General features: G+C 40.0%; 2 protein-coding genes across 20 annotated transcripts in view; one reads left to right on the top strand and one right to left on the bottom strand.

The window, feature by feature from the left end:
- Window positions 1-609: 609 nt before the first annotated feature.
- On the bottom strand, window positions 610-12,242 carry WDR12 (WD repeat domain 12). Its single transcript, XM_074829411.1, has 14 exons — window positions 12,223-12,242; window positions 12,071-12,157; window positions 11,895-11,989; window positions 10,519-10,613; window positions 9,763-9,869; window positions 8,768-8,883; window positions 8,215-8,369; window positions 7,398-7,443; window positions 6,531-6,616; window positions 6,194-6,334; window positions 5,983-6,088; window positions 5,041-5,173; window positions 4,136-4,208; window positions 610-3,530 (listed from the first exon to the last, which is right to left on the bottom strand). Exons 2-14 carry the CDS (start codon window positions 12,109-12,111, stop codon window positions 3,453-3,455), a joined length of 1,272 nt encoding a protein of 423 aa, XP_074685512.1. The 5' UTR covers window positions 12,112-12,157; window positions 12,223-12,242; the 3' UTR covers window positions 610-3,452.
- A 156-nt stretch (window positions 12,243-12,398) lies between these two features.
- Window positions 12,399-25,297, top strand: part of CARF (calcium responsive transcription factor) — a 40,621-nt gene continuing 27,722 nt past the window's right edge. For 11 of the 19 annotated variants that reach the window (XM_074829390.1, XM_074829402.1, XM_074829398.1 and 8 more), the window contains exons 1-6: window positions 12,399-12,478; window positions 17,307-17,428; window positions 19,012-19,233; window positions 20,224-20,344; window positions 22,584-22,713; window positions 24,269-24,353. In XM_074829390.1, coding sequence (XP_074685491.1) covers window positions 17,318-17,428; window positions 19,012-19,233; window positions 20,224-20,344; window positions 22,584-22,713; window positions 24,269-24,353 — 669 coding nt within the window. In that variant the 5' untranslated portion in view covers window positions 12,399-12,478; window positions 17,307-17,317. Of the gene's footprint in view, window positions 12,479-13,822; window positions 13,901-17,306; window positions 17,434-18,581; window positions 18,658-18,960; window positions 19,260-20,223; window positions 20,345-22,583; window positions 22,714-24,268; window positions 24,354-25,297 lie in introns of those variants that run through there. The other 8 variants (XM_074829403.1, XM_074829391.1, XM_074829406.1 and 5 more) reach the window with 8 other exon arrangements.

Genomic DNA, 25,297 nt, shown 5'->3' with positions numbered 1-25,297 from the left:
AGACAAGCTTTTCCTTCCAAGCTCTGTGAAATATTTTTGTTTAAATTGTAGAATTCACTTCAAGCATAACCTCTGTGTGCTGAAATCTCGGGAAGTATGTTGAGTTTATACTGGAATTTCATCAGCCTGTACAAAACTCATTTGAATTTCATCTGAATTTATTTTCATTAAGGAAAAACCTCACCACCAGGCTATGGGGTGTATATTGAAAGGAATAGGCAGAGCAGTGCTGGCTGGAGTTCTGCATCTTTGCCCCAAAGTCATAAAAAAATGCAACCTAAGAAACCCCCAGTCTTCTGTCAGCCTGTCCTGTCCTCTCGCCTGTGCCTCTGGAGTGTACAGTGCACCCCTCAGCAGCTCCCACCTGCAGAAGAGGGTCCAGCTGTGAAGCGTTTGACTGGGGAGCAGGTATAGGAGGTGAGTCTGGGGGGTCTCAAAGCTGTGACTGGCCTCTGGGTTGCAGCTGCAGTGGGTGAGCTGACGCGCCCTTCCCTGCTGGGGGCCATGTGTCAGTGCAGAATGAAAAGATGACGTAGAACAATTTATTGCACAAGCTCTCAAATACAAACCCACCTCCCCTTCCCACTGATAACAAAAAAGGAGTAAAGCTTTCAGTAGTTGACTATTGTCTTTATTCCCCTCACTTGGAGCATCACTTTGATGTTTAAGGAAAACTAGCACTTAGCACGTAAGTCATTTATTGTTCTGTATTATGCTACTAGGGCACTATGACTATGCAGAAATGTTTGGAGGGGGGAAGTATTTTTGTGAGTAGAATCACTGTCAGGACCTTGATTCTGGAAGACTAAGTTTGGTTTTGACTCAGTTCTTTTATAATTTTAAAATCAACTCATGCTGGCTATTCTAATTTCACATCTTTATTTTAAAATAAAGAACTGTGTGTTTGGAGGAAAACAAATATTCTTATTAAAATGTTTTCATTAAGATTACAGATTGTCCAAAGAACTGTCAGTCTGACAAATCTAAAAAGTGTTTTTGTAGGTTCTAGAACTAGGACAGTAGTAATACAGATGCATTCAAAAAAATACGTTGTACTTATGCTGGTATCACTTCGCAATGTTAATATGGTCTACTTAGTTGCTTCTTTCTGTGTCTGACATAATACTTTTCCAAATAAGAGAACCCAAAGTGAGAAGAGGGTGCAAAAACCCTCCTGCTGAACTATGGTCTACCAAAACCTACCTTTCTAGTTACACTCTGTGTATTTACTACAGGTGACAAGTGTAGTAGATCTAATGGATTCAGTGTTTGAAACTGAAACAATTAAAGCCAGCTTGGATTTCTTAAGTCTAAATAATATTTATCTTTTTAAGCTGACAGTCCAACTGACATGATCTTTTTAAAAAGTATTTTTAAAATCCTTCTGGGAAGGCAAAAAAACAGTATTAAAGGCACCTATCTTGCATTCATAAGTCTTCAGACACATGCTTATAAGAGAACCCACTTATTTTTATCAACTACTTAATTGGCTGGGGATGTTCCACAGCTGACTGTAAAATACCACAGTAATTCTAAACACTATGCTCAAGTGTAGTTTACCTGAAAGAAAAACTGAAAAGAGAGTAATAAAATGGATGTTTCTTATGATACACAAAATAGCTCAAGACTTTAGATTAAATGGTCACTGGGAATCTTGAAGAGAAATGAGGGAAACTAGTTTCCAAACTTCCTTCACTGTCTTGCCTTCCACTAAAAACACCTCCAAACTTCACTTGGTTGAGACCTCCAAAAGAGAGGTATACTGGATTAAGGATTACCTAAAGAGGATATTACTCTCTTTTCATACTAAAATACTACTAGATTTAAAAAAAAAACTTTTATGAGTATTAGACCAACGATTGCTAGAATAGACTGGCATATCCACAAATGTGCATGTGAAATTATACAAACCTGTAATAGTGGGGAAGCAGGAATACTGCATGTTCCAGCACATACTAAATTCGTGCTCAAAAAATGCTTTGTATTTTTGGTAGGTTTACAAAACAAAATAGTTATTCACACGATATTTGCAAATTCCAGTTTGTGGAGTAAATAGACATCAGTATTTTAAAGTTTAAATAAGAAAAAAAATATAATCAGTTACTATATTAAGGTATGAATAGTGCTTTAGAAAGGATGAAGCATACTAAGAACATGCACGTGGATAATGAGATGAGGGCAAGACAACTAATTCCTTGTAAGCAGCATCTGTAAATAAAGGTTAGTCTAGTAGTTGCAGTACATTACTTGCAGAGCCAAGGGATCAGAGATCCCTCCCCCGTACCCGTGCCGTTTTCTCCACAGCTTTGCTGTTCTGGTATTTCCTAAACTGCTTTAGTTGGAACTTGTCCATATTGTAAACCTGGAGGTCAGAGTTTTTACTCTTCAATGAAAAATTATTAACTTTGCAATTTAAGCATTTGACTTGATTATGTTCTACAGGTCTTGTATTTATTGGAAGCTAAGACATTAGTGAGGATATTCAAGTTTGGTTTCCACATTGTTAAACTATGTGCTGGTTTAACATCACATATATGGCATCTCACAAACTGCAATAATAGCTTTTTCATTTCAATGTTGAATTAAAGCAAGACCACCACCAGAGAAAATGAGCATGTGTGGATAGTACTTACCCTCTATCCATCTAAAAGCCATTGCAAGTTTTTGTATCCATTCTTTCTAGGAACAAATTAATTTTTCTTCTGCCTTCTCTGTGTGATCCTCCACTTGTTTCTATACATCTGCTGCTTTTTAGGAGTAAGCTACCTCATTATTGTACTGCAGCATAACAGGTACTGTGGCACAAGGCAGGAACATTCTGATAAAGTAAGTTACGGCCCTAACTTATGAGCAACAAAATTGGAATATTTAATCTGCCAGTAAATCTGTCAAGTTCCTTTATATCATACCACTTGCACTGCCAATGTACTAAGTCTTCATCCTAGAAAGAAGCCTGGGTTCATCAATTAAGGGCCTAATTGTAAGAACTGCCAACAGTCCTACTGCAAGGAGAAGTCTGACTGAAGTCGGGTTTTTATCTGGTGAGGCATTAAAGCAATGAACTGTAGATAAGTTTTATTTTTTTTTCCAAGGGAAAGCAGGTGAACTCAAAGAAATAATTTAGTCCAGTGAGTAATTTTTCTGTAAGTATTGGGAACAGTTTACTCCTTAGAAAAAGGGCTGTACAAATAGTCATTTAAAAGATGTTAATTCAAAGTCATCAAAAAGGGAGGAAACACACTTTACTTTGTTTCACCCTATTCACATTTGTAACTGTTGTCATTCTTCTGTGACCAGTAAGGATGTAGGTTACCAATACAAAAAACAGGAACAACGGGTGTCTGAGCAACAAAAAAACTCCTTTCTTCAGATGTTGGTTGTATAGGGATGCTAACAGAGTGACTGCTGCAAAAATCTTTTGGGGGAAAAAAAAGTCTTCTGGCTCTTGACCTTTATGCTCCAACATCAGAGGCTGTAGCTGGGTATCTGTAGCAATACAGTTTGTTGTCTGCACCGCCGCTCAATAGCAACTAACGAGAGGAAAAGAAAACTGTGATTAATATCATTATTAATGTATGACTAAAACCCACAATCAAATTGTAGAAGCAACCTTGTCTCTTACCCTCCTCCTAAAATTAGAAGCAAAGTTTTGGCAGGAAAGGTTTTCCTGCCTTTTACTGAGAACAGGAGCCACACTGCAATCTGAACATTAACAAAATTTTTTTTTCCCATTTGATACATGTGTGTACCACTGCAGCAGCATAACAGCTTGCTATAGAGGAGTATGTAGTTCCCCCCTTCTACACGTACAGCCGTGCCCCAGTTGTCAGTTCACGCTGCTGCTTTAGTCTCCATGGCAGCAAATGGTACCTTGGAACATGTATTTTCTCCTTGTGGCTCTCCATGTTGTAATGCCCCCTTAATGCTACAGAGCTTAAACTGCCGTCCTACTCCTTTGCACAGTAGTTTGGGGAAGTGCTGCAGTGCATATGACAATAACACCCAGTATCAAGCAAAGCACAGCGAAAAGTTCCTGTCCTCTTTAAGCATAAAGGAGCAAATAGTCCATGACCGCTTTCAGCCCTCTTCCGAACCACCATGCATATAAACTGAGTAATGTGCTCTTCAGTCTTACCCCTGCTTCTGTCCAGTCCACACACAACACCTTGTCTTCATGAGCAGCCAAGTCGTACAGAGGAGCTTTGCAACTGGTAAAACACAGGTATTTACAGTCACATGTTTGAAGATATGTGAGCAATCACAGAAAACAAAATTGGTCCCCAGAAAAAATTCTATCATGATGCTATCAACCAGATGTGGTCTGGCAGTTATAAACACTTTCAGAGAGTACAGACATTCTACCATCTGTAATGTTTTCTCTCCTTTCTCCAGAGCTGATCACAGTGTTAACCTCTCCTACATCCCCAAAGAGAAAAGAAGCAACATTTTTCACCTGCTTGCAAACTACCCTGAAATTAAGTCAATCCTAATCCTGCTTGTTAGGAACAGTATATTATATAGTTTCCTTCTTCCATGTGTAGATGCTGCTTGACTGCGTGTTTTTTCCAGAAAAGCCATTTATGTCTTCTGAATGCAAACCAATTCATTGCTTGGAAATTTGTAATGAAAGGTCTGAAAAGAGTATCAAGTGAAACTTCACACTGGTAGGCTCATTCCTTAGAAAGAGAATGTATTTTGTTTCTTACAACAGAAGAAGGGTAGCAGACCTTCTGCTGTTCCTAATCCCAGTAGCAATGTTATGGATGCTGCCTTCTGCATGTTAGTCAGTCCTGCTGTTAATGCCAGGTAAGTCCCATGTTGGAACACCATACAGCTCTCACAAATATTAAGCCCCATGTCCTCTGGTAAACAAGTGTTTTTCTCCCTTTCATTATATGCTTGACTCCTACAACCTAGAGGATTCTCAAACGCCACAGGAATTTCCAGTGAATCTCTCAGACTGCTTTTGCTATTTCATTAGGTTAACTGACCCTGTAAACTTACATGCCTTGACCAGCAAAGAACACGTGTTCATTTTACCTCCTTGTGTCCCAGAGCTTCACAATGTTGTCCAGAGAACCAGAGATCAGCTGATGCTCATGGGTAGGTGACCACTTCACAGATGTCACCCAGCCTGTGTGAGATGTCAGAGACAGGAGAACCAAGGAGCCATCTGAAGAGAAAGCAGGGGAAAAAAAAAAAAGACATCACTAGACTGAAACCAGCACTTGTAAGATGCAGACAAAATCCAGTGAGAAAAGCAGTCAGCCACATATTTGTGTTCAAGGTAAGTGTTTCTCCCACCAGTAATTCTAACTTCAAAAATCAAAATGAACTTTAAAGAAAGCAAACAAGCCACACAAGTTCAGAGTGAGGACATGAATGACACACCAAACAAAATGTATTTTCTTGTCACTAAACTCTTTTCAAAGATTTCTGAAAAAAGCAAACCAAAAAAACCCCTTTTATCATTAACATATAAGATAATACTGTTAAATGCTGGATTAGATTTATAGAAGCTAAACAGCTAAACGTCTATGAAAACAAGTAAACATGTCAATGAAAAGCCTATGGTAGGTTCAGTCCTAAATTATCCACAATCCTGTCAGATGTGGCACCACTATATCCTAACAAAGCGACTACTGTTTCACTTTAATGATGGTCTGATCAACACAGGTGTGAACCTTAGAAAAGAAATAGTTCAGGGTTGCAATTGCACAGTTGAACATTTGTTAGTTAAGTTTAAAACAAAAAAAAAAAAAGGGATAACCTAAGCTGAGTTACTTTTCTAAATTTTTAGGTGAGAAATCAAAAGTCTTGCATCAGATTTCGGAAAATAGATGTAACTTTGTATTTAATAAAAGCTCTTGAATGGCTTGTTTTAAGCGGAGGGACCAGAAAACAGTTTGTGAGATGTCTCCCAACAGGGAGAAGTTCTGATTTTGAATGAACAACTTTGAGAACATGCAAGTTTTAGCTCACCTTTGCTGCGAGGATCCCATAGTCTAATATGTCTGTCAGTGCTCCCAGATGCGAGGCGTCGACACAGTGGTGAGTAAGAGACAGAATTAAACACTTTGTTTCCTGTCTGTCAGAAAAGAAAATAGTAACTCTAAGAGAGGAGCTACTCTATTGCACAACTTATTTCTTTGAGCTGGACTTCAGCTGAACCTACAAAGTGTAATGATCTCACCAAAGTTGATTTGAGATCTCCAGTCTCAGCATCCCAGAGTTTGATGGTGTGATCCCATGATGCACTGCAGATTTCTTCAGCATCTGACCACAGCACAGAGGAGACAGCTTCTGTGTGGCCAGAGAGGGTTGCCAGAGGAGTCTAAAATTTAAAGGTGAGAGATTAGATTGAATATAGTCATAAAATCTATTACATCAACAAATAAAAATATCTTGTCTGATCAGCCTGAGACATATCACTGGAAGTTTCCATATAGTCACTTTTAACTAAGAGAAATTCTTCTGTATGGCTACACCTCTAAAAAAAATATCCTGGACAAACCTAGAGCTCATCTTACCCTTGTTAGTCCCAACTGTTCAGTTTTCTGCTTCTTCCGTGGTCTGTTAGCTGCTTCTTCCATTTCATCCTCTTCATCTGTTGGTACTGTGACACAAGACAAGTCAGACTTGATCCTGAAGTTTTTGAGTGGCATTTCTATCTAAGTAATTAAGCAAACCCCTGTATTTACAGGACCTAACCTGTCTATGATGCATGAATATTTCAACCTTTTAATCTCATCTGATCAGTATCATCTCCATTTTGAGAAAGAAAATGAATACAGAATAAGTGCTGTTCTCCAGGTCACGCAGTTTTAAAATGACATCCCAATGAATTTTTAAGACCATCTTTACGCATGGAAAATTCCAACATTAATTCAGGTGCGTGATAAACACAACCTTTCTTTTAGATATAGTACCTACGTATATACTCCCAAACTGAAAGATTATGACTTGGAACAGCAAAAGAAAGCATTCAGATCAAATGGGTTTAGACTACATTTCTAGAAGAGACCTGGTCATCTTACTACCCTCCATATTATAGCATCAATAATAGAACAGAAAAATAATCCACACACTTCTGATTTGTAAGAAGTCTATACTCAAACCTGCACATTTATATAAATCCATTAAAAATAAATGAGATAAAATACTGTGTTCTGAATAAACATCAGCACACAGTTGATAACCGTATCTGAAATTGTGTTTCCAACTAAAACAGTAACTTGATATACTGTTGTATAGCCTTCTATAAAAAGTTCTAGCTTGCTTTTAATACTACAGACTCAAATTCTCTTGAAGAAAAAAGTATTCAGATATCTTTCACGTTGTTTTAAGTACAGGTTTTTTTAAGAGAGTCAAGAATCCCAGCTTTATGCTTATCTTACCTGCAGACCAGATCTTTAACATCTTATCCCAGGATCCACTGCAGAACTGTATGAGCAGAAACATTTTGTTAAAAGTTGATCCAGACAGATCTTGTAAGCCGTACTAAATACAGTTCCTGCTTGAAAAATTAACCAGTGGGTTATAACACATGAAGAAGTGCTAGGTTCCTCAAAAAAAAAAAAGTCAGCATAGATCCAATTATTCTTTGTCCTTCCTTTGCAGGAAAAATATCTACAAAATATCTCTATTTCCTTCATCACCAAAAGGTTTTATTTTAACCTGTCTGATATTGAGTTAAGCTGGGAGCAATGACTCTACCTTTGCAGTGAGTGCTCTTTAACTGTTGAATTCCTCGATAAAGGGAAAGGACCTCTTCTACCACCTGCTTTTTCTGAGTATCACTCTGGAAGTTTTTTTCCCACCAAAGCTACTGTGAAAATTTAGGTCAAATTTGAAAGTAGTTCAGTATAACCCAAAATTCACATGCATTATAAGTAAAATTTACTTTAAAATAAACATTCAGCTTCGCTCACAGAAATCAAAAGCAACAGTATAGTGTCCTGTGCTATCTAAAGTCACCTTTAGCTTTTTGTGATACTAGAGGTTAAGTGCATCACTTTGAGAAGATGGCCTAGCACGGATATACCACTCCTAATCCTCAATAACCACCATTTGTAACAAGACTGGAAACTTAGAAGTGTGTCAGTCATCACAACATGATGACTAGTACGTATGCAGGGACAAAAATATGATTAGTTTGACATACAGGCTGCTAACATCCCAAAGGACAAAGGTTTCTTTCCAGGAGTCACTCACTTTAGTTCTCGAGCAATCAACAGCTATGGAGTCTACACTCCCAGCGTGTCCCCTGCAGCAGTGAAGGGCTTTCACTTTGTTTTTCTCCACATTCCACTCCCACAGCAGGACAGTTTGGTCCATAGAAGCACTGAGTAACAGGCATGATAAACTATCTGAGGAAGAAAAAAGTCATGGTTCACACCCAACGGCTTTACAAAGTCTTTATAGTCTAGATATAATTATTCTAGTCAAAGCAGAAATAGCAGATAGAAACTCATACCTATCTTAGTTTATATCATGTTACCCTGCAAGTACAATTAATGTAAATACACATACCAATATTTGCTAATGCAGTCTGCAAGGTGGATAAACAACACACATGTTAAACTAATTATGCTCATTACTGTTAAAGGCCTGTTTTACTCACACCATGACTTAATTTCTAACAACTCTGATGGAGATCGAGATAATTGTAGCATTTAGATAATTAAATATTCATGGCTGAGGAATGCTGACATTTCTCCCCCAATAAATCAAACCATTACTACTCCCCTAATATATATACACTGACCTTGCTTCACCCATGCCACATTCTTCACTACTTCTGTATGCCCAGCTATCGTCATGATGGATTTTCCTTCCAAAGACCAGATTCGAGCAGTCTGATCATAGCAGCCAGTTAATATCCTACAGGGTACAGAATTTGAAACATTATTGTCTTTAAAACCAATGTTTTTATGAAAAAAAGTTTCAACCAGGAACTTGGAAAAAATATTAGCGTAGTAACTAGTTAGCTGCAATGAATTCAAAATAGCTACTTTGCGTATCAAAAAAAAAAGTTTGGAAAAGTAAAAAAATCATTTTGTTACAGAGCAAAGCTTCATTAAAACCTACAACTGCAAGGCTAGGAGTAAGGGCCAAAAAGAAGAGCAATAAGAGTACTGAATATTCTGGTAGGTGAGACTCAAGATTGCTTATGTCATTTAAAATAAAAGATAATTTGTTGTTCATGGTATTACTAGAGGATCTCAAAGCATTTTCAAAACGTTCCTTAATGTAGGAAAATTGCCTAGCTGATTGGAAAATGAATATGAAAATACAGTAGAAAAGGACAATGATGGTTGGGGTTTTTTTAAAGAAAAGCTCTGCATAAAGGTACACTATTATATTTGTTTCTAATGAATGTCACATTTGAAGTCAAGGGTTTAAGCTAAAAAGAGATAAGGAAATCTTGCTGTCCTTTAAGAGAAAGGATAGTAAACAGCATTTGTATTATTCATTCGTATTAACAGTATCTCATGTTCATGACTCTAGGTGTTTTCTGCTTCCGTTAAAAGTCACTGTCACCATAGAATAGAGGCCTTAAAACTGAACTGCTTACAAAAACAAGTAGCTGACTGACTTGACAGGTGGAAAAAAAACAAACAAAAAAAAACAGAGCAAAGGGGAAAAAAAAAACCCAAACCCACATTATTAAAGAGAATACCACTCCATTTGACACCATGGAGACCTTTGCACACAACAGCAATAAGCAAGACAAAACTCAGAATTGGCTTAGTGTGGTACCATTCTTCAGTGGCTTGCACAGAACTGATCCAGTCATCATGGAAGATGCATTCCTCTGGCTGAGGGGCCATATATTTCTCCACATATTCTATTTCCACCACTTCTTCCTGAGCTCACAGACAAAATACTTATTTAGGTTGGTTTTATTTTTTTTAATCAATAACAGTAAGATTTGATTGTAGCATGGTGCAAATACACAAGTTTATTGGATAAATATCCTGGTATCCAAGTCTTTTCCCACATTAATGGAATTAAAGTCTTTAGAAAAAAGTATCTAAATTATATTGCTTTCCATATTTTTATCAAATTACTATTAATAGCAAGCTGGAAACAAAAGCAAATAATTTCACTCTTCTCAGATTCCTCTTCTGTATTTACCCATACAAAACACTTCATGACATTTTCTAGAGGTAATACTAACCTCCCCGTTATCCCCCAATGTAACTAATAGAGTAGGAGACAAAAATATATTAATGATCAACTGAATAAGACAAGAATTTCCCCTCTGAACTGTTTCCAGACAACAGACTGGATAATATTCCTTGCACTGCTCACTCCCATATTCTCTAATCACTTTGCAGTTCAGAATGGATTTTAAACATACAGGGAGTTCTCCTGGGAAAGTCAGAAAAGAAATAAAACTGAGCAAGGAAATCTGCCTAGTCAGGATGACAATGTAATACCTAGATCAGATTGAAGTAAACTGGCTAAGTCTGTTCTACTGTCCAAGATGGGGAGAAACTGAGTGTGACTTACCGTGGAGATATTTTCCATTTCCATGTGTGTGACCAGCGGCATACGCAAGAACTGGCCATTGATGAGGAAGTCAAATTCCACATATTTGTGATCCGCTGAAACAAATTAGGAAAAATCCATGTTCAGGAGTCACTATTTATTGGATACCATCAGAATAGCATCATTCAGTCACTGGTTCAGGAAAATGGAGCCAGCAAGAGGGTAAAAAAAACCAACAAAAAAACCCCAAACCCCCAACAGTTGGTTTCTTCTCCTAGCTGTAAGCGGGCAGCCCATGAATTCCACAGGACTGTGTGAGTTAAGAGGAAGGAAAATTTGCTGTTAGGGTTCAAAGAGTTAAGTTTGCCTCTCAATGTTAACACATTCTTTTCTAATTCCTTTTCTCTGTAGCTACATCTAATCAAACCCCAGTGGTCCTTCATCATTGTTCTGTATGGAGCTTGCCACTGGTAGCCCACATCTTTATCATTACTAGCCAGAGCCCTGCACTTGAGGCAGCAATAGGAAAATCATAAGAATTTTTGGTTCATGTTTCTCCCTCTGTAATGGCATAGTTGACAAAGGCCCTACATTTTGACAAGAAAATTGCATGGTGCACTAGTTTTCTATTCAAGGTTGTTTGCGATGTCTTCAGTTAAAAGCAACTTGCAGAAGCCTCAGCAGGTTAAGATACAATTAGCCTAGGGATTTTTCAACAACATCACACAGGGGTCTTTCCCCCAAAAAATCTTTTAAGTCAGACCCATTTCAGCTGGCACTGACAGGATGGTTGAACTCTTCTCAAAGGCTTTCATAAAGAGCAAACCTTTGGTTTTATTAGTTCTTTTGCCAGGTTTTGGGAAACCTTTCCATTATCATCTGCTGGGGTAGCCTGATCTGTGGTGCTGGGCACAGGTGCTGGGCAAAGGGTGGAGCATTTCTCCTGGGACTGCCCACCAGCACTGATACCTGCTGAGTTTCAGATCAAGTTCAAAAACTACCTTGCTCTGGATAGCCAGACCAAAACCGAAGTGCAGGCCTGGCTCAGGCTGAGGCCTGACTTCACTGAGGGGCCTGTGGGTACCAGGATGCTGCTTCTGACTCGGACAGCACGTTCCTTTGGCCCGGCCCGCCTTGAGCCGTCCCACTTGCGGCACCATGCCCCGCAACGGGTCGAGTTCAGCCAAGGCATGAGCCCAACTCGCCTGGTGCACACGGCAGCGGGGCAGCCTCCGGCAGAGGTGAGGGCACGCGGTCAGACACATGGGGCTGAGGTGGAACCCGTCACCCCTTGGCCGAGCGGCTCTGAGGGAAAGCTGAGCGCGCAAGGCCGGCGCCTGCTCGGGGCTACTCTGAGCTCCCGCCTGGCAGAAGTGGCCGCCCGCCCCGGCACCTACCGTTGCCGGCCGCCAGCAGCTTGTTGATGAGGTGGCTGAGGTCGGTGGTCTCGGAGGCCGCGGGCACGGAGAAGGGCACATCCTCCACGGCGTACCTGCGGACACACAGCGTCATTACCGCCTCCGCGTAACCCCCTCCTCAGCCCGCCGCCCGGCCCGGGCGGGTACCCCCTCACCTGCGGTTCTCGGTGCGGAACCGCGCCGTGAGCTGCGCCATGATGCCTCGCCCCCGGCCACGTGCCAAAATTAGCCGCGCCCGCCCGCGGGGCACCGCCTCCCCGCCCGCCGCCTGCGCTCCGGCCCCGCCGAAGCCCCTTTCCGCGGCCCGGCCCGGCCCGCGCCGCCCGCTGCTGCTGCGCCCGCTGCGTCACGCGGCCGGCGGCGGGTTGCCGTGGAGACCACAAGGCCCAGCATGCCGCGCGCGCCCCGGCCCGCGAGCTACGGCTCCCGAGAGGTCCCGTGCCGCCACCTTCCCGGCGTGCTCCGCGCGTCCCCTCCCGGCCCGCGAGCGGGCGGGCGGGCGCGACGGCGCGCGTGCGCCGAGGGGCGGGCTGCATGGCGGCGCCTGTGGGAGCCGAGCCCAGGTGGAGTAGGCGCCTTCTGGGGGGTGGGAGGAAGGGAGCCTCCCGCTCCCCCCGGGGCTGCTGGCGGCGGGACCGCTATGGGCCGGGCCGCGCTCTTCCCCTGGGGCGGCGGGCAGGGTCCGCGCTTGTGTGTGCCGCTCCCCCCTGGCCCCGGGGCTGTGGTGCGGAGGGGTGCGACGGGCGTGCGGGGCCGTGGGGCAGGGGATGAGGTGCCCCCCGTTCCTCTCAGGGTGGGGGGCGCTTGCCGTGGGGCACTCGCAGGCCCCTGCGCCGCTAGAGGGGTGTCCCGTGCCTCCCCCTCACCCGGGGGCCGCCTTGCTGCACCCCGGGCCGGGCCGGGGCGATGCGGGGCAGTCCGCGGTACTGGCTTTGCCCCCGTGGTGGTGAGTAGTTCCTGCGGCGTTGCAGGAGGCGGCGAGCTGGCGTGTGGGACTGTTCGCTGCTGATGGTGTCTTCCTGGTGTAACCTGGGTTGTTTGTTTGCGTGTAAAGTGACACATCAACCGTAAACTTCCTACTAAAAGTAATAAACGCAACATACAGTGGACTCTAAAAGAGGCTGTAAGTGAATTTACTTTTCTGGGAGAAGGCTGCTTGTGTGAGTACCTGCTGCGTGCTTGGTGTATGTATGGTTTTTTTTTTCCCCACCTTTTTGACAGTTACTTGTGGCCTCAGGGAACAGCTGAGCTTTCCCTGTGTGGGGACTCAGGTTGGGGCAGCTTGTTGGAGTTGACAGGTGTTGAGTCATGATGTTTTCTGAGACTCTGAAATTTCATTTATTTCTTAAGTGTACTTAACAGATCTAACATTGTTTATCAACATAATTGATACAGGTGCATTTTCCAGATCCTTGTGCTAGCTACACAAAAGTGACTTACTTGAGAAACCTTTTAAGTAGGAGTCCCCAGATCCTCTGTGCATTCTTAACAGTATCTGCCTGGTCTTCCATGACAGAAATAAGCTAAATCTCAAACCAGGTACAAGTTAATATAAAGCTAACTGTAACTCATTTACTTGAGGGTATCGCTATGCCCTAATTTCCTCCTTGTTATGTTTTACCATAATTTGTGCTCTTCAGAATGGTGGTAGAGAAATGTTACCGGAAGTAGCTTTTCTAGAGAGAACGTTAAATTGTTGTAAGCTGTGCAATTATCTTAAATCTTTTTATAAAATCTCAGAAACATTTCATGGAAAACTCAAAAAACATTGTTGGTGAAGCATTTGACTGCATGTATTTCCTGTGACGAAGCATAAATTAAAACCAGAATGGGGAATATTGCTGTCAGAAATGCTAAAATATGAACTTGTACAGTCAAGCTTTGATTTCCCTTTTTTTTGTTTTTAGGTGGGTATGCATTAAAAACTTGAAGCTTGAAAAATTCAAGAGAATTCCCTCCCTCCTGCCCTGACAGAGTACTCCTAGGTAGAATGTGCTTGTTATCGCAATGGACTTACCTGGTTTTTACAGTTTAGGTTTCTTACAACTAAAATCTTGCACTATTGACTCAGTGTTAAAGTAAGTAGCTCAGGGATGTCGAACGGCAGTGTTTCCTTTTGGAATCTGGCTGCATGTTGCCTTCACAAGGAGGCCTTTCGAGGGAAGGCAGAGGCAAGCATTCGTATGAAACCTTAAAATTATGTCAGTCTAGAACTGTTGTATTTTTAGGGACCACTACTTGTAGTTGGTAGGTATATTTATTACCATAGAATGAAGAATCGAAGGCCAGAAAATACAGAAACCTAGTACCCTGCCTTAAGGTAGGGTGGAGGTGTAACTGGTCAATAATCAGATTTTAAATTAATGCTAGTTTGACTTTTCTGTTAGTGTCTTTAAAAGTTTATATATTAAGAAACAGTATGTGGGCTTCTGGATTAGAGGGGAGATTCCAACTGTTATGAGAAAGGTTAACCTCAGAGTGGACATTGAAATCTTGTTCCTAACATTATACAAGTTGTTGAGAGTTGCTGACGTTACACAGGTTGTGTCTGTGGATGACGGTCAGTGAGAACCTAGCATATGTAAGAGGTGCCCTGGCTTTGACAGCTGTATTATCGCGGGAGTTCTTGATGGCTAAATAAATGAAGATCTGACTGCCTTTTGTGTTTTGCTAAATTATCTTGAACTATCAGTGCGTCTGTGTTTGGAGTTGAACTACTGATGTCAATGTGTAGGCTAGACTGCAGTGTGTAGTGTTTGCTCTCTTGAAGATCCTGCCTGTAAGACCCTGCGTAAAATTCTCCTCATGGTTTTCATGTTTGCCTGTGCTAGCAGTTTCTGTGGCCGCTTGCTCTGTAGAGTTGAACCAAGGATAGCAGTGGCTATAGATTTCCCTTTATTTTGAGCAAGGTGCTTCCCAAATGGAAGGAGGGTGAAGGAAGCACTCCTATGGCATTAAAATGTGCTAACCCCAATCTTAATCCTTGCTAAGCCTTGGAGTGGTGGACTTCACAGAGAGCAGCCTGTGGGGTGATTTGGGTGGAGCTGAGTTAAGGCTAAAGGTGAGGCGTGGAGAGCTGCCTGTTTCAGATGTGCACTGAGGATACAGCTGTTGATACCCTTTTACACTAATGTTAAACTCCCACATTTCTCCTTCAACCCATTGTTAAATGTGGGATACAGTGGTGGTATACTGGAAATTTTTGTGACACTTATGTAAAGTGTTTATGAAAAGAGATACTTCTATGTTATTGACCCATTAATGACAAAGTATCCATACATTATATATATGTATACAGGATTAAACTATCTTGTTTGGGGAATTTATTAGCAGTATTTATACAACTATAGCATTTATTATTATGTATGTACTTGTAAGTATCTGTAAAAGTTTATTTCTTTAAGACAAAAAAAAATCTTTTTTGTTTGGGGTTGCACAGCACTTAGGTTAATGAAACCTGGATGGTTAAACCATGAATTTCATTGTCCAGGGTGATGTGTGTGCCAGTGGTTTACCTGGGTTAGAACAGTGATTAGACAAAGTCACAGGGCAAAAACGTACCAAGGGCGTTTTTTAAACACAGAGATAAAACTTCAGATATTTCTGGGCTGCTTGTAAGAGGAAGCTGGATAAATATCACTGTATATTTACCCTACTGCTGTCATTTTTTCCTTGAGCTTTATTATTAACCAGCATTAGATACAGGATATTGGGCTACTTGGGCTGTTGGTCTGTCCTGAAACAGCTGTCCTTGTGTTCTGTAGTCAAGTTCCAGCACACTCAAGGTACATGCCATTGATATTCCCAGAACAAACTTCTTCAGTTAATCTCACAGAATTGAACGTGCTGCTTTGGCAAAACTGACATATCTTCTTTACATCTTTTAACTGAGGGGAAATGGTTGACTGATGATGACATCTAGTTTTCTGTCTTTTTTTTTCATTTGCTGCTAACTGCTTCAGACATTTTAATTGAAACATCTCATAATTGTTCTCAGATCCAAATCTGCAAAATATTTGGTACATGTGATGTAACTTCATTTGGAACTTGGTTTGGAGTGTCATCACTTGAAAATTGAATGGAAAAATAAATCTGCTTTAGATGGAAGTATTTAGTATATTGAGCATATGAGCAGCTTAACTTCACAATGTTGTTTGTATCAGCAGGATGCTTTATTCAGCTTCAAAAGCCAAGGAGATGTGGATTTACTTTGCCTGCGGTCCTTTATATCTTTGCAAAGCAAAATAAATTTGTGCCTGTAGGGCTGTACAGTTCTTTTCAAGTGAGCCTTTTACATTCTCCCTCCTGAAGCTGTAAACGGCTGAAATACGCAGCCAAGAAGGTCCATCTCAAGGAATTTACTGTGTGGTGGGGTGAAGAAGATTAAGGTGGTAGGAGTCTTGTGCTAATATAACACTGCCTGACTTTAAAATAAACAATGAAAGGGAAAATCCTGAACACCCTTCCCCCTCCCTCACCCCAAACTGCAGGAATTAAGTTTTCTTCTGTTCAGTTTGGCACATTATGTGTGTAGTCTAGTATATATGTACTGTAGTAATGTAGGGGCCAGGTTAATTTGTCATTTTGTCTCATTGCTTAAGAATATTCAGGATTGGTCACTGCTTTAAAGGGCATACTGTCTGGGTGAAAGCCTCATCCTGTGGATGTGGCAATTCACTGTCCAATATTATCTGTTTGCTTGAAGGTTTATAGTGGGCAGCTGAGTTCATTGACTTAGTTTTCTTTGGGATAGGAGGTAAATCTCTGAAGTCCCAGGAGCTTTGTCTTTTTGTCTTTTATCACATGATTCATGGCAAATTTTGTTTTGAATATCTGGCATTTTTCCTGCCCAAAGCTTACTGCTGTAGACTAACAATAGTAATTTAATTTCATTTAGATGTTGTTTTATAACCCTTTGAAACAAATGTAATTTACTTCAAGATGGCTGCATGACAGAGTTGGGTAACACAAATCCTGTCTGTTGATTGTGGAAGTAGATGACTAATATTTTTGTAGAGCAGTGCTGGCATGTCTTTAAATATCAGGTCTTCTCTAGATGTGTATGGTTGTTAGTTGACTGCTTGTGAACATATGTAGATGAAAATAATGGGAGTGTGAATGTGTGTTTTGTATCTGTGTGTGCAATGATGAGTCAAGCAAATTGTCGTATACAAGAGGCTAAGCTGTACTCCTGGAGCAACGCACTGAAATTTTCCTGCAGTGAGTAGTAAAGTGATAAAGAGGCAAGGATTTCTTGAGGGCTGTGCTGTTAGCTTGCAATGGCATTAGAACTTGTAAGAATAAATTTATAACACAAAAAAACCCCTACAACAATGTCTTGGTTGAGGTTAAAGTATGGAAGGCTGAAATAAACTTTTGTAACTTTTTCAGGTCATCTTGTAATGGAAAAAAATGGAGCTGACCATGCCATTGCTATGGAGGGATCTAATGATTTGTTCATAGGCAACTCTAATAGTACAGGAGAGTCAGAAACAAATGATCAGGTTTTTCAGGTGAGGTATGAATGTCCTGTCTTTGTAGATGCTTTCTTTACATCCTTGCTGATGAATTTACAGTACAATATTTCATCAATGTGTTTTTTCTTGCCTTTATAGTAATATATTGTGTCTTTTGAAAAAGTATAGAAGTTCCTTCCCTTGGATTCTTGTGCTATTCAGTTTTGAACTGATGAATATCTGGATGTTACATGTAATGACAACTGTTAGTAATTATATTAATAGATCTTGTTATAGTGCTGAAGTTTTATTGTGTTATATGTTTTATTGTGTTAACAAAATCCTTTAATAAAAGAATACTTGATGACATGCCTTGAAGTAGGAGGGGTTCGGAACACTTGAAAATCAGGTCATATTGCTTAGTGACCAAACGTGGCAAATAAGAATCCAGGGACACAGGACATCTGTGTAGGTATTGGGGAAGGAAAGTCTTTAGTGTATTTACTATCAAATATTGCCAGATGTTCCTAGTCAGAGAGATTTCTGTGCATAAATGTTCTTCTGCAGATTACTTCAGCTAACATAAAATATCACGCTACTAAATCAAGTTTACGTTCTCTACACAATGTCTTTAACACAACTAGTGCCATTTATTTGTTGCTGCTTTTCTGGTGTAGTTTACAGTAGACAGTTTCAGCACAGAAGATTTATACCTGCATAATTTTTGAGAAGATGATTTGACCCAGGTGTGACTTCAGTATGAAATTTAGAAACATTTTTCCCGACTCTTTTGATTTGTAGATTGACGTTTCTGCTACAAAAATTTGCAGAGTTGTTTGTGTGATTGCTGCAAGAGATACAACAAATTGCACTCCTCCTTGCATTGGCCAAATGACAGCCTGACATGATATTTTACACAAGGGCTGCCTACTTGCCATTATTTTTACATGTTTAATATTGGTGTTGTCAGAGTTTCAAGGATATTTGTGCTTAAACATTTAAATTCAGTGAAAGTGGGATGTGCTCTAAGAACCTGATTCCGCAAGCTTGATGAGAATGAGCTCTGAGTACATGTTTTTTGAGACTTGCAAAATCTGATTCTTGGTCTTGCACTATATAATTCTGGAACTTGAATTGGTGTTTTTGTGTTGTTTGTGTTTCTTCTGTGGTAAAGAATTAAGAAAGCATATAGAGCTTTTTGTCTTCGTAGTTAAATGCATGTATCTAAAGGCCGGGTAGAACAGGATTTCTTATGAAGTCAAATCAAGTTGGCGGATGTTTTACAGGTGAGGTTTTTTTGTATAAGTTCTCTCAGTTTCTGGGTAGACTTGAGATGATTGATGAGTGATTTTGGGGAGCAGGTTTTGAGTATGAGGGATTTTCTTTCTCCTTAGTAGAGAGAGTTTGTTCTAGGAAGCAGAAATATAAGTACATTTTCAACATGGAAAAAAAAATAGAACGGCTAGTGTTAGCTAGTAGCCTCTTGATCGGAAGGACAAGAGCTCCCTCCAAGTTTACAATACAGTACACTGGTTTTAAGTGTTCTTTTCTTTTTCTTTCTTTTCTTCTTTTTTTTTTTTTTTTAATAGAAATTGCTACTCAAGATTAAAGTACATTTTACTGTTTTTCCTCTGTGAAAGCATCTAACCTGCATGGATTCCAGGGATCCATTGTTTGGACAGAGTGACTCTCCCACAGCCTTGCCCATCGCAGTACGCATCTCGGGCAGTTCTCCATCATCGGCAGCACCCGCGCGGCCACCCCAGCCGCAGCCTCACTCTGCAGAGGAGTTCCAGCTGGCAGACCAAACCGGGCAGCCTCTCTATGAGCTGCAGCCCCTAGGAGGGCCCAGTGCGCCCATGGTGAGTCAGTGTGAAACCCTGCTCAGGTAGGCAAATCCTGTCTGCAGCCGTTACTAATTTTATTAAACAACAGTTTACGTCTTCTGTCATTATCAAGCCTGGATGTTACTGTATGATGAGATCTTGTACTTCTACCGCTGCTGCTTTCTCTGTATTCCTGGGATAAGTCTCTCTGTGGGTTTTTTTTGGGGGGGGATTAGAACATTAGCGATAAGCTCACCCAGTATGTCGTGTCCCCATCCCCCCCCCGATTAGTTTGCTTAAAACATGGCTTTGTAATTCTTAACACTTATTTTGTAAAAAGGTAACTCATCCAGAGCGTTTGGTTGGCATGTCTTGTACTGGCACTAAAGACACTTCACCCATTTAAAGTGTAATAAATCAGAAACAAGACGATATTTTATGTTATTCTAGGCTTTATAACATTGTTGGGAATGAGACCTTGGTGATGATGGGAAAGTTTACCATAAGCAGTTGTTTAAGTTTTCCAGAATTCTAGGAGATTTAATGTACTTTTTTTTTTTTTTAAAGTCTTGGAGTTTTTCTTCTATCTGCTTTTGCATAAAAAACTGCCCATAGTAGTGAATTTCTTAGGAGTAATGGTCAAAATTTTTATGTGTTGTGATTAGTTCTGCTAGTCCATGAATGGGGTTACAGTGAATTGAACTATGAATTGCTTTCAGGTTTTTGATAGCTTTAATAATAGTGTTGTAAGTTTCAAATAAATGTGTGATTCATCATAAAATCATGTAAGGTGTTTTTTTTTTCCTCTCCTTTAATCAGTTAAAGGGCTATTTTACAGGGGAAAAGTAATTTTAAGAAACTGACAGTAAATAGGCAGTTTCCTTATTATGTGAAATCAAGTTAATTTACAGGCCCCAGTTCCAACCAGAATATTTCCTGTTCTGGTAATAGGCAAACCCAGTTGTGCTGCATGATGTTCACCATACAAACTAGTGCCATTCATGCTTTTGTGTGATTGCCTTCCAGATGATTGTTGCCAGCCAGTCAGAAAATGGACAGGTGCTGCATGTCATTCCTTCTGCCCAGCCAGGAATGGCCCAAGTGATTATTCCTCAAGGTCAACTTCTGGATGTGGCCAGCACGCAGGGTGAGTCTAACCTGTGAGTCTTGATGTGTGTTCCTTTGACTAAGCATATCCTGCACAATCTCTTTTTAAGCACTTTGTTTGTATGTGTTTTCTTTTCTAAGTCAGTTATAAGACAAAAATACATACTTACCGAATCTGCTTTATGACTATGCATCTGGCACCCCACACACCTCGTTTTCTGTTGGGCAAAAGCCTTATGAAAGAAGAGCTATTATGCTTACTTTAGATATGTGATGGATAGATAGAGATATAGAGCACAAAGCTGCTTCTTGCCTTATTTACCATTAATAAGGGTATCGGTGCCAAGTCAGACAGCCGTACTATCAGCTTCAAATTTTCACTGCCTGTTTACTTCATTTTGAGCAAAGTAGTTAATTCATGTAATGCATATAGAAGAATTAATGTTCTTCTGGTCTGGTGATGATGCATCTTTTATGAAGCCAGGAATGAAGTTCCCAGGTAGAAATTCAGTTCCCAGTGAAGAAAATGAGATGTAACTTTCACTTCATTGCTAACTTTTTCCCCTCTATCTGTTAATGGTCTCATTTTAAGCATGTGGTGAGATGCACAACTGGAAGCACAAATTTTAAGCTTTCTCTAGAAAAGGGACATACTGAAATCTGAAAGCATTGATCTGCAAGCCTTGTGGGGTAGCAAAATGCTGTGTACTAGTTTGTATTCACAGAAGAAGACCGAGAACTAGGTGGTCACATTTTGTTAAACTCTCCAAGGTTTTTTTAAACTGTTTTTGCATTTTCTGGATAAAATTCTCAAAATTTGAGCAAATTCTCAAAATCTGAGCACTAGTTAAGTGCTCCAGTGGAATGAGAGCTCAAAGGTATGACTAGAGTCCTGATGCTGGCTGGATAGAAAAGAGAGTTGGGATTTAAGCCATGATCCAGCCCTTTTCTCTTACAGTTGGAATAATATGATTTCCTGACCTTGCATTGAAAGGCTTGCTCCTACTCATCCTTCTTTCCCTCTGCACCTGCTCTTGCAGGGGTGAGACCACTGTTTGGTTACAGTGTAGTCTTCTGTGACATTAAGTAGACCATGAGCCTTTAGTTACTGAAGAATGGCTGCTACTTTTTGTAGGCAGTAAGTTGCAATGCTGAATAGAATTTTTGTATTCCCATTTTTCATCCTACATTGGGCTCCCTGTTTGCAAATAGCTCAGTTTCACAGTGTTTGAATACATGTTCTACAACAGTGCTACAGCTTTTTTTGTGGGTTTTTTGGGTTTTATTTTTTTCTAGAGACTTACTGTGTAAAAGACTTTGTAGTTATTTGATCTTCAAAAGACAGTAAGGCTTGTCATTGGTTTACTGTGGAGATTAAAGGGGAAGGAGAATGGACTGTCAGCCCTTGAGTTTCACTTGCCTGCACATGGTGGTAATGCATGAAATGGCACAGGCTTCAGAGCAGACCGTGGTGTCTTAAGGGCATGTCTACAAAGAAGGAACCAGTGCTCCAAGCTTTAAGCCAGAGTGGTGTTACTCTGAGGTGCACACTTAGGAATCTTCTGGCACAAGCTTTCTAGTGGAGTGATTTCTGTACTGAGTCAATAGCTTAACACTCTCTCAGGGTGGGGGAAAGAAACTTTCATAATTGAAGGACAAAAATCCACAGAGAGCGAGCTCCCTTTTCTTTATGTTGAGCCCAAAGTATCAAATGTCTGTTTTCACAGTTTTCCATTATGTTTTTATTTAACTATACATGCAGGCTTCAATCTAACGGTATTTTTTGGCTTACAGATTGCTCCCTGTTATCAAGAAAGTCTAAAACATTTGTTCTAACAGCATGTCAGATTCAATTACAAGATGTCTGTTTTTTTCTTGTTTAGGTGTTCTTTTCTAAGTACAAAGCAGTATCATAATCTCAACCAGTGTGTGATTTGCAGCTGAACAAAATAGTTGTGCAATCTTGTATGGATTTGTGGAAATGTAAAGCAGAGTAATTTACAAGTTCTTATGATTATTTGATTTGTTATGGAAGGATTCATTAGCAGTAGCATGATTACCAAAGTCCTTGAGTACAAACAACCTTATCAAGTTTATCTTCATATGTGTGCCTAGAGCTTGAGTATTGATTCACAACTATTAAACTACTCTATCATCTAGAAATCTTATTTCATATGTCAAAATGCTTGTTTTTCTAACACACAGAGTTTAATCACAGCTTGTCATTTCCCCATTCCAAGTTCAGTTATTAACTAGGGGGCTGTTTTATTTTTGCAAAGATGTTTCAGAAGAGAAGCATGGTGATGGGAACTTGCAGACTGTGGCAGTGGCTGCTATAGCAGACAGTGCAAGCAGTTACATTCTACATCCACAGGCATCTCTCACCGTATCAAAGAAGACAACCACCAGGTAGGTGAGGAGTTAAAAGGATGAACAGTCACTTTGATTCACTCTTAGTTTTTCCTTTTTTTCTTGCAGTTTGTTTTTGCAGTGGTTATCACAAAATTACCATAGAATGGAGATTGTGAACCCTTAGTATTAGTGAATGATGTGTAGCTAATTGTGTTTGCAGGCAGCTTTTGTATGTGGCAGAGCAGTGGAAAAAGCAGCTAAAGTACCTGTGTTCTGGAGATAGTTGGATATATTCTAAGCAGAGCAGTATGTGACGTTTAAAGTAACACATTGCAAATTACTGAAATTACTCCAAACAGACATTGATACTGCCAACCAAGAGTTGACAGTGATCCAGTGAAGGGACTGCAGGGAAGGTTGAAGTTTGAGGGAGCAGGGTTTCTTGTATGGGTATATTAAAACCTATACAAACCATCCTACCACAAGAAGAGTATTGATTGTAGAGATTAATTTTTTAGATAGAGATCTCAATAGTTAGCATTAACAGGGAGAGCCTAATCTTTGTTCTCTGGATAACTTCTTCAGCTTTCTTTGATAAAATATGAGAGTAGATGCTAATTGTGGTTTTTTTGGTGGGACATGTAGACAGGCAGATTGGTCAGCAAAGTTTCTAAAGTTAAAATAGCTGGTATGTTTTTCTTCTCTTGATATCCACCTGATTCTGTCCCCATGCTAAGGGATGCCTACTATTTTAATTCCTGAATATTGTGAAATTCTTTTTTGCTTAATAAAAGAAAAAAAACCCAAACCAACCAAACAAAGCAACAACAAAAAAAAAGGTCAACCCCCCCGCCCAAGACAACATTTACTCTGTGGATTGCAGGCTGGCTTTGCATTGGTTTATGCTTTTTTGAAATCAAGACGTGAAAGAGATTAGAGTAATCTCACTGCAGTACAAATTATATATATTCAAGAAACATTTAAAATTAAGAGAAACAGTTGGTGAATGGATTTTGTGAACACGGTGTGTACGTGTTAGAAAAATAATGCTGGAAAGGAGACATATTGGTATGGACAGGAGGTGATGCACTTGAGCTTTAGAATAATAAACATTGAGTAAGCATTATATCTGCCCCAGGATTTAGAGCATGGAGGAACTAGATTCTTAAAACAGTTATTGCAGCTGGTTTTCAGTAATTTAAAATATATTAAAAAGTGCAGCATTTAACTAGTGTTTGATATTGGTTTTAATCTTTAGCATTCTACCATCAATCTGCATAAGAAAATTATCAAGACAATCAACTGGTCTATTTCACCATGTTTTGTCTATTATTGTCAAGCAACAATATTGAGAATACTGAATGCTCAGAGGTCTTCCTGAATGTAGAAAACAGTGGGTTTTTTGAATACTTACATTTACTGTAAATGATTTTAACAATGAAACAGAATATGCGGAAAATTAACCCAAGGTTTTTAAGGGAAGTTGATACAGTATCTATAGTTTGATCATATGCTGCAGGGTTGTACATAATGCACTGATCCGTTACCTGTTTAGACTAAATTGTTTCTTTCCTGGATGTATAGACTTCAACTATACTTTTTTATTTTTCAGGGTTGTGGAAGATCCCTTTCCCATCCCTCTCCAGCCATTGCCACCAAATACACCTGCATGGGCGCGCCGTCTCAGGAACTGTGAGGTGGGCTGCAAAAAATTCTGACGATGTTTTATCATCTAGATCTAAGATAATGATCTTACTCCATGAAAGGAATAATTCATAGTTGTAAAAGTTGTGTTCAAGCTTCTTGGTATTATGAAATAGTACTGCTACTAGCTGGTACTACTAGCACACTTAAACATATAAAATGCTATGGAATCCCTTCATTTTTTTGGGAATGCTAGAATAACTGACCATCAACAGCTCCTGAAGCAAAAAATGTGCTTCTGAAATCTTGATGCAGTACAGTGCTGGAAAAAGCCATTGTGTGCTGTAGTAGAGTTTACTCTTGAACTGCAGTGCAAGCTCTGCTGTTGTCTGCTGAGCAAATTGGTTTTTGTTGCCCTTAGTGATCCATTAAGTAAAGAATATAATTGCTTTTGTATGGCCTAAGTCTGTAACTGTTCATATTAGTTTTTGTTGTCACATAGAAATCAAAATCCATGTGACTCGCTGGGGTCAAGTCTGGAACTTAGAGTGCCTTAATATCAGTATTTCTATTTTAAATAATCTCACAGACTTTTTGGTTTGTATGGGGTTTTTTTTTTTGTTTTTTTTACCAACACTGTTACCTGTGCTTGATTTTTCTTTTGTTAAAAAGTGCTGTCTTTATTCCCAGTGACAGCTTTTGACCTAAACAGAACTCTCTCTTTATTTGCATATTGTTAGATGTCTGCAGAACTGTCCGGATGACTAAGATGATATCAACAGCTAGAATGCATCATAAATCACTTAAAAGGAAGGGAGGGGAGATAGGAGGATTCTTGAGAGATCACCTGCCCCTTCCTCCTGCTACCAGACTCTTCTTGATAGATGTTTATTTTACTTTCTCGTAATACTTTTTAAAAGGAAAACTCATACTCTCTCTAGCTGGTTCACCTATTTAGAGATCCCTACCATTTGAAGTTTTTCCTATTGGCTTGGCC

This window comes from Strix aluco, chromosome 6 (genome assembly GCF_031877795.1).
Source record: "Strix aluco isolate bStrAlu1 chromosome 6, bStrAlu1.hap1, whole genome shotgun sequence".
Classification (NCBI taxonomy): Eukaryota; Metazoa; Chordata; class Aves; order Strigiformes; family Strigidae; genus Strix; species Strix aluco.
The sequence above is the reverse complement of the archived record's forward strand: the minus strand, read 5'-3'. Positions and strand labels throughout refer to the sequence as shown.